This window comes from Orycteropus afer, unplaced genomic scaffold, assembly GCF_000298275.1.
Source record: "Orycteropus afer afer isolate SDZICR_OR568_19922 unplaced genomic scaffold, OryAfe1.0 scaffold00003, whole genome shotgun sequence".
NCBI lineage: Eukaryota > Metazoa > Chordata > Mammalia > Tubulidentata > Orycteropodidae > Orycteropus > Orycteropus afer.
In genome coordinates this window covers 32213652-32223357 of record NW_006921590.1, presented here as the reverse complement: position 1 = coordinate 32223357, position 9706 = coordinate 32213652, and the positions used below count along the sequence as shown (strand labels likewise).

Here is a 9706-nt window from a genome sequence, read left to right as displayed (position 1 = left end):
ACTTCGTGGATTGAGGTCTTTGGGGTAATTAGTAAATTGTGCATGGAATCGGCAAGCAATTAATAGGGGGAAATTTCCTATTCTAACCACAAAGTGGTCCTTTGCAGCCATATGTGCATCTGCTGAGAAGAATTCATCCATTTCCTCCCATCTCCCCAGAGGTTAAGTACAAAGGCAGTGATTTAAAATGGGGCTCCCTTGGATAGGAGCTGGATCCCTAGGGCCATGAGCCTCTTTGAAAGGGTTTCTTGCTACAGAGAAACCTGGCTGGTGATTTCAGAAGATATGGGCCCTCTCAAACACCAAGGTACATAGAACTAGGAGAAAAGACTGACCTCACCTTAAATATGTATTAAATAAGCAATGTAGGAAGACTAGCTCCTCTTACTGGCTTACGTCCCTGCCAGTACACGAGCAAGCATTCTAAAATATTCTATAGTGGCTGTTACAAAATTGGCCTTGACGTAAACTTCTCAAATGCAGTGTGTACAGTGAAGTCAGGGCTGGTGTGTATTACTGGTGATTGTATTTATTCACCAGTGGTTTCTCTAAGCCTCATACTTAAGGCTTCAGAGCCTCGTATTTATTCAGGTTTTCCTTTGGGTCACATCAGTGAGAGTGAGTCTAAAATATGCTACTTCTCTGGACTACTGGGGTCAGGGATGTATTCTGTCCTTCCCATAGAAAGGGGAAGAAGGATGGTTGTTTAGGACTCTCCCCTAATGTAATGACAACCCACTGGGGTCCAGGAACACACACTCTGACGCCATTATATGTAAACCCAGACATGCTTCTGCTCATTTTAATTAGACAGATAAAATCAGCAAGGAGATTAAGGTAAAAGGAGAAATTAAAAATATTTAAATGTTAGGTGGAATTTACAAAAGTGAATTGAACAATGAGGTACGATAAGGAATGTAAAGATAAACACGGACACATTTGAAACATTCCTCTGGTGTCACTCGGCTTAAGCCAGTCCACGGGTAAGACAAGAATCCTTCCTTGCCGCCTCTTGATTTCGATTCCAGGGATGTGGAAGAACATTCTCCAGAAACTCTTTCCTTCTCCTTCTCTTCAGATGTTATCAAGAATAATTCATTAGTCAGCATCATTCTAGAATGGCCCACACTGCATCCAATTCAAACCACTCACCTGTTTCCTGTCCGTATTTGCAAACTCTTGAGAGGTTCCCCCTGCCCTTTCATCTTATTGGTGTCCCTACCCTCTCTCCCCATTGAGCCAATAGGCCAATTGGGCCAACCAGAAAGCTATACCAACCACACATTCTTGCCCCTTTAGGTTTCCCAGGGACAAAGACTTTCCAGTTCTTTCTTGTTTGCATCTGTTACGAACAAGCACAGTCACTGTACAATGCAGACATACATATGTGTGCTCTTACACACGGAAACAGGTTTTTCTTTTTCTCCAATTTATGTTTTTTTTTTTTCCTTTTTGCAGAAAATGCAAACAAAAGAAAAACAAGGTTTTCAATTGAAGGTACATCTCTTCTTCAATATGAAGACATTAATTGAATTGGTTGGATCCCCCATGCAGTGGTCAGCAAAGTCCTTTGGCAACTGACAGAACAACATCTGGAGACTCAGGAGCTGGGGTTTAATTGAAGAAACTTCCCTACACAGGTCATGAGCAAAGGGATATGGATGTGGGAGAAGGGAGGGGTTCTGGGGGAGGAGTACAAAAGGAGAAAAGAAAAGAATGTCATTGGTGAGGAAGAAAATGGAAAACTGCTTCTGTTTCTTCCCTCTACCTCCTTCCCTTTCTTCCTGTTGATGGATGACTCCAGCCTACTGAGGGAGGAAGCAGAGTTTACTCTTGTTCCCTCAATACATACTGTTTCATCTTCATTTCCTTTGAAAATTGCCTTTTTATATTTTTATTGTTATATATTTGGTTTCCCATGGCATCTTAAATGTGCTTCTGTCACTGAGAAACGAGGGTTGCCTATTAGCAACAGGTCCGGTTTATCCTTCATTGATAGAAATGCATTTCTCAGCTAAGAAGACAACTTTTCTAGAACATTCCACAGTGGCCAATCTCCAGCTTTCCCTTGACTGTTGGTCCTTGTCCTTCCTCTCCTTCCCCCAGAAAATGAGAGTTCTCATGCCATTGCTGTTGGTGATTGACTCATCTGGACCCTCATAGAATGGATGCTGTTCAGGATCTTCTTCTGATGACCTGCCAAGGTCACCCCTATTCTCAGGAGGTCTCTAGGAGGAAAAAATCCACAAAAGAAGTCACTTCAGCATTAGGGCAGTTTTCACAGATCAAAACTCATCAAAGTAGGCATATTACTGATAATAAATAGGCAAATAAAAGCATTTCAAGTCCAACTACCCTCTTTACCCTAGTCTTTGGTAAACTCCTAATTAGATAGTTTTTTTGCTCAAACTCCCTTTCTCCATGCAGTGTCCCTTGTCATTAATGCCTCACCAAGCTTAGATGATTCTGGAAGTGCTGTGCCTTGTTCCTAGACTGTGTTCTATACCTGTGGGTTCTGGAGGCCCTTCACTGGGTGGCTATGGATCTCAGGTGGACTGAAACTTTCCTCTGCTTTTTTTTTTTTTTAACACTCTAAGCACATGCTCTATGGGGCTTCAGTTATTCTGTGGTGCTTTCTGCCTAAATTAGTGATCACCCGCTAAGACTGAAAAGATGTGGGGCTTGTCTGGTTCTCAGATGTTTCCCCCTGCGTTTCCATTTTTTGCCTCTGTTTGAATTTTAATGTCATGAATTTTTAAGAAGGGTGATCTCAAAATAACTTTAAAATATCTTCCCAAGCAGGAACCCAAGGAATATGTCTGGGATTGGGGTTTGGATGAGATTCATCTTTGAACTGTGAATCTTAATAAGTTCATGGCTTATATTTGACCTTGGGGAGAACCACAAATCTTTTTTGGTTAGTAAAACAACATATAACATTGCTTGAATGCTTCTCATATCCCATAAACTATCTCATTTAAACATACATGAACACATTTCATAAAAATTGACATACCACCACAAAGTCCATAATAATAATAATAATAGTAATTTAACAGCAACCATTTATTCTGTGAATCCTATGGGCAAGCACTAGGGCAAGTGCTTTGAATCCACTAATCCACTCATCTCTTAAAGAAACCAATGAGATGGGCACTATTCTTATTGGCATATTTATAGACTGAACAGTTGGGGCTCAGAGAAGTTAAGTAATGTGTTCAAGGTCATATAGTGGGTAGTCAGTGGTGCTGGGCTTCAAATACAAGAGGGCTGGACTCTCACCCATGAGCAGAGCTGTTCTCAGAGCTCTTCTGAGATCTCAAAAGTAGTTCCCAAAAGTCCCCAATCTTAGCACAGTAGATCACTTTATACATTGCACACCAAACCCATGTGGAGACATTCTGCCTGCTCCCTGACCCCTGCTCCCAGTGACTCAGCTCTTTCCTTCCCTCCCTCCTGTTTTGCTGGTGATCAGTCCCCCATCCACAGGCTACAGCTGGCTGAGGTTGTCAAATAGCCCAGGTCTTTTTAGTCTACACTTCCCTGAAGCATGCTTGAATTTTCAATGTACAAACTGCCCCTCTATCTCTTTTATTCAGTTATTAATTTTCCCTTTACATATTTTCTCTCTCAAGAAATAAATTAACTTGCTCTAACAGTGTGTGGACATTTTGTATTCCCACTAAATCCCTTAACTTTCAGTTTCACATTCCTTGAAGTTTTCCATATTCCTTATTCTTTTTCACATACATATTCTCAGATTGAGGAATTTCACTTCACTTTACTTGACTCCCTCTGACTGGAGAGGATGAGATGACAATGGGTCCCATACACAGGACCACAGTGGAAAAGCAGGAGTGGCATGTCTTCATGAAGATCCACTTCTATCCCTGAACCCCAGCCCCCTCCATCATCTAGGGGCATCCATTTTAGCTCTGCAAGACAGAGATGCTGCTTTTCCACTGGTGAGTGCTTCTTTTTTTATATATATATATTTTTTTTTGCTATCTTATAGATAATAATTCATAATGGCAGGAGCTGTCTATTTTAGGTATCACCAGGAAATGAACCCAGGTTTGAAAAAATGAATTCCGATGTTTCATGTGTGGATTCAAGGATAGATGCACATTGAAACCATCTCTCTAGAGAATGTACCTCTGAGTTTTATTCTTGCCCATAATTTCAGACAAGAATAACCTCACAGGCAGAGCTAGATTCCAGGAAGAGTGACTGCCAAGAGGACTCCAGGACAGAAGGCTCAACTTCTAGGGGTGGGTGACCACCTCTCTCACCTGGGATTCATCAAGGAGTACACCCCAGGAGATGACCCCAGCACCTAGCACTGTACCTATTACATAATAGGTGGACAACTAACTCCTGCCTGACAGAACAATCCTCTACCCATGGGAATGTGTGTTACAGGCTACTAGGCCACTGCTGTCAGTACATGTTACTTACAGTCTGGGCAGCAAATGAGGCCCACTCTGATATGTGTGCTTTGGAGTGGTGATGGGGTAGTTAATTTCCTAGGTAGGATTACTTGAACCTCTGTGAGTGCAGAAGGCAAATTAAACCCTTGCCAGCTTTAGTCCAGTAGTTCCCAAACTTGGCTGCTTGATAGAATCACCTTGTGGAGTCCCTGGATGGTGAAATGGTAAATGTGTTTGGCTGCTAACTGGAAGGTTGGAGGTTTGAGTCTACCCAGAGGTATGTCAGAAGAAAGACCTGGTGATTTACTTCCAAAAAATCAGCCACTGAAAATCTTAAGGAGCACAGTTCTCTGACACACAGAGGGTCATAATGAGTCAGAATTGACTCGATGGCAACTCATTAACTGGGGAGCCTTTAAAAAACCCAATGCCCGGCCTCACCATGTGCCAATTAAATCAGGAAGCCTATGAATGGGAGTCAGGCATCAGTGTTTTTTTAAGGATCCCCAGGTGATTCCAGTGTGCAGCAAATTATGGGAACCACTGCAGCCCTGGGGTGGACCGTAGAAAGGATATTGAACTGGCAGTCAGGAAAGGAGGCTTTAGTCCCAGCTTTGCCACTCTTCAGCACCGTATCTTCAGGCAGGGCACTTAACGTCACCTGCTTTCTGAATCTGTAGAATGGAAGGGGCAGGACTAAATGAATATTTGCCAAACTACAGTTTTACAAAGCCCTGCCCCTCAAAAATATGGCTCCATGACATTTAATAATTTTAAATGGGTTTATTTCAGGATTTTTCATGGCCTTTACAATGCTAATCTGTGCAGTGAATCTCCAAGAGGGTGATAAAGTGCACAGTATTTCCCAAATTTATTTGACCACGGGACCCTTTTTCCAAGGAGAACCTATTAACATTTCCCTGAACCGGTGTGACTCAGAACATTCTTGGGGAAATGATAGACTGCATGGATCTCTAAGATCCTTTCTGACTCTCATTTTATTTGAATAATTTTGTTTTTTGTATTCCTCCATTCTCCTGTGGGGGCAGCCGGCTGGTAAATAATTCGTGGTGGATGGAAAATATGTGCTTATTTACAAGCGCTATCTAAGTACAAACACAAGCTCCCCACACATCTGAGATTGGTGCTGAATAAGGGCAATGCTTCTTCCTGCTATGTTGTTTAAAGTGCTGGCTGGCTGTGTTCTTTCCATCTGGATGCTCTCTTTGATGGGCTGAGTTTAGAAACTTAAATGGGGGAGAGACTCTTGATGATTAGACAAATGACATACGGCTATGACTTAGAAGAACTCTCATTTGGGGCTCAAAACAGATCTCTGTCTCCCCACCCCACCCCAGAGTTCCCCTCCATTTTCCCTCGTGCTCTCTTGCCCAATCTGGCCCTATACAGAGGAGGAGCTCCAGGGTTGAGACTCTTCATCTATGCTGTTGTTAGTTGCTGTGGAGACAGTTCTGACTCATGGTAACCCCATGTATATAGAATCTAACTGCTCCATGAAATTTTCAATGGCTATGATGTTCCAGAAGCAGATTGTCAGGTCTTTCTTCTGAGGAACATCTGGGTGGACTCAAACCACTAACCTTTTGGTTAGTAGGTGAGCACTTAACCATGTGCTTCAACAAGTGACTCCTATAGGACTATCTGTAGAAATAGGACTCACACCATCCAAGTAGCAGGAAAGAGGCCCAGCACCCACCCATGGGCTGAACAGAGGGATTCTCATCACTTACTCTGATGTCATCTGGGTGACCAGCTGGAGGGAGGTGAAGCCAGCAGTAAGGAAGCTGTCCCTGTACTGGACCATTTTGATGGCACTGAGCCAGTCATCCACAGTGGTGAAGGCTGTGAAGTCTGGGATGGAGCGGTCTAGCAGGGGCTGGGAAGGCCTGGGGGTACAGAGAGGAGCAGGTGAGCCCACAAATGCAGAAGCACATGGGTGGAGCCACACTCAGAGTTGATGACAGAATTCACAGTGGGGAGCATCCATGACTGGATGAAGTTTGTGATAGAGTTCTGCACTGACCTTTCCTTCCTTCCTTCTGAGTTGGAATGACCTCCAAAGACCAGTAGTACCTAGTCCCCTGCCTCTGGGTACTTTCACGTGTCAGCCAACTCAGACAGGCAGACTGACACAGCAATCAGCCTGAAGGGAAGAAGAGACCCCCAATTCCTTTGTAAATAGAATTCTAAGTGCTTCACCATTAAAAAAAAATATATGGCCCTTGAAATACATACCACAATCTCCCCAAATAATTGGTTATATATATTTTTTCCTGGTTCTATTTTCAGGCCCTAGGAAAAAAGAAGCAGAGCAGCTCACCACTGACCTTTTCTGAACATTCCCAAAATACTTCCAGATAACCAGGGCCCCAAACCAGAAATCAGGGTGCCATCTTGACATTTCTCTCACCTTCAATTCCCATGTCCAGGTCATAAAGATTTCACCTCAAACTCATCAAACCCAACTCTCAAACTCATCCCCTTCTTTCCATAGCTATTATATGAATTTAAGAGATTTTTTACTCTATCATGAATTATTCTCTCCCAGTCTTTCTTCATGCATGCCTGTTCCCTTCAACCTAAGTTCCATACTGTAGCCAGGATGCTATTTTAAAAATGCATATGTGATCTTGTCAATAACCCCCAACACCACCCTTTATCCACCAAACCCTTCAGCGGGTGGTCATTGTTCTGAAAAATCAAGTCTAAAATTCTTATTATCATGACCTAAAAGGCCCTATCTGGTCTCACTTTTGCCCACCCTGCTAGCCTTAGTCCCCATCAACTGCACTCTGGCCACATTGGCCCTGTGCCTCCTACCTTCAGCTCCACACAATGCTGTAGCCTTAGCCTGGAGCCCTTGTCCCTCTCCACCCATCTCCATTTTCATCCAGTTAGTGCATTCTCATGCTTCAGCTCTCAGCTGAAATGCCACTCAGGCAGGGATGCCTCCCTGACACTCTCAATGTCCCATGCACCTTCCTGTCACAGTAGTTATTAGCATCTCAATTCAACATTTCTTTGTGAAGTCATCTGATTAATGTTTGCCTCTCCTAAATCATCCTAAGCTCCATGAAGGTAAGGACCATGTCTGTCTTGTTCATTCTGTACTGTTGGTATCAGGCATACTTCTAGGCATATAAGCACCCAATAAGGTTTGGCTGAAAGGATGGTTTAATAAATAAGTTAACATTGAAAATGGAGCTGAGAACTACACAGCCAGGCAGTAGCTGACAGGTGTTCTATGCATTCACTCATAACTAATCCACTCGTTTGCATTTCTTTGTACCTCACCAATCAGGGTCTTTACCTGCCAATGCACTTGCCAAGGTTCCAAGTCTGCCACTCCTCCTGCATCATGGACTGTTGTGGTTAACAGATAGGGTGAATTCTGGAAACAGGATCACCCAGAAGTGGAGAATCTTACCAGTCAGATCAGACACAGCTCACTTACTACAGAACCCAGCCCAGTCCATGTGAAACCAATGGAGTAGGGAGACAGAGCCAGACCTCTTAATGTCTGTCTATAGCCCTGGAGGCAGGGAATATTGCAGAGAAGAGAAAGGGAAGACTCTTGGGACTTCTTCCTTTAGTGAATATCCTCAACCACCCTATCCTTTCTCTCAACAACCAAAAAGCTGGATTCCTTGTTACAGGTTTCTGACCCTGTGATTACCCACCACCTAGTAATCACCATGTTCCACTAGACTCACACGGCGGTGATGGTTGCCACAGTCTTGAGACTTGCTGGGTTCCGGATCATCTTGTCCAAGGTGTTGACAATTTCTGCAAAGCGGGGCCGGCTGTTACGGTCTTTCTGCCAACAGTCCAGCATGAGCTGGTGTAGAGCAGCTGGACAATCCATGGGTGGGGGCAGCCGGTAGTCCTGCTCAATAGCATTGATGACCTGCAGTAGCACACAAGGGAACAGATGTGATGAGTTGATGAGGCACCAGCTAGTCATTCACTAATTAGCTCCTAAGGATGCAGGCTCCCTGACCCAGGCTGTCTCAGGTACCCATTCCTTCTGTGCTCACATGCCTTTCACCATAATGGATTTTTCTGTGCATTTGGCTTTCTCTCCCAAGACTATGGGCTCCTAAAAGGCAGTGATCACATATTATTGCCTCTTGTGTCCCCAGAACTGGAGCACAGCTTGACACACACTACCAGTAACCAGTTGTCATTGAGTGAATTCCAATTCATGACAACCCCATGTGTAGTGGAGTAGAACTGTGCACCAGAGTTTTCTTGGCTGTGACCCTTTGGAAGCAGATCATCAAGCCTTTGTTCTGAGGCACCTCTGGGTAGGTTCAATTAGGAGCCAACCAGGGACTCCACGACACAGGCTATTTTGTTGCTGTTGTTGAATGTGCTGGTGAATAGCTCAAGATCCTCCTTTCTTTAAGAGGACATGGGCCTAGTTCTGACTTACTGGTAGCTAGAGGGCACCAGGGGTGATGGAACCATGACATATAAGAAGTCCAATAAATTCACTATTTATAAAGAACATCCACCAAAACCTCTGATGGGCTCATCCTTTCACTCTGACAGGAAGAGAAGAGACAAAAGGGATTAGCACTTAAGGAGAAGCCTACTACATACCAGGGACCCTCTAGATGCTTCTTATGTATTATTTGCCTTAATCCTCATGGGACAGCAACATAAATTGGGTTGAAAATAACTTGGTTAAGCAAAATGGTTGAGTACAATGACAACAGTTAAAATAACAAGGTGATGGAACATGAATTATCTCCAATCAAGTTCTGGTAATTTTTGGATACCTCGGGGGTTATTTGATAAAGATTTTAGGATCTTTAAGTATTTTTATCTGTTTTTCAGGTTTCTGGGTTTTCTATCCTTTACTTCTCAATATCTAATTCATTTACATGAATTATGCCTTCTCTATACTTTTTGTAGATCGGGTCTCCGGGAGCAAGGTAAGCACGGGCGGGCTAGTGCTCACTCACTGATCTGCACTGAACACTTTCCCTTGTTACCCTCCTGAGAGGGACTGGGTCTCCGGGAGCAAGGTAAGCACAGGCAGGCTTGTGCTTAGTCCCCGGGAGCGAGGTAAGCACGGGTGGGCTTGTGCTTAGTAACCGGGAGCGAGGTAAGCACGGGCCGGCTTGTGCTTACTCACTGATCTGCACTGAACACTTTTCCTTGTTACCCTCCCGAGACGGACCGGGTCTCTGGGAGCAAGGTAAGCACGGGCGTAGCACAGAGTAGCAGGCCGGAAGAGCAGGAGAAAG

General features: G+C 43.9%; 1 protein-coding gene across 1 annotated transcript in view; it reads right to left on the bottom strand.

Moving 5' to 3' along the window:
- Positions 1 to 2119: 2119 nt before the first annotated feature.
- Positions 2120 to 9706, bottom strand: part of EPHB1 (EPH receptor B1) — a 475286-nt gene continuing 467699 nt past the window's right edge. The window contains exons 14-16 of the mRNA XM_042780351.1: positions 8165 to 8358; positions 6182 to 6337; positions 2120 to 2228 (exon numbers count right to left, since the gene is read on the bottom strand). Of these exons, the coding sequence (XP_042636285.1) occupies positions 2120 to 2228; positions 6182 to 6337; positions 8165 to 8358 (459 nt within the window). The remainder of the gene's footprint in view (positions 2229 to 6181; positions 6338 to 8164; positions 8359 to 9706) is intronic.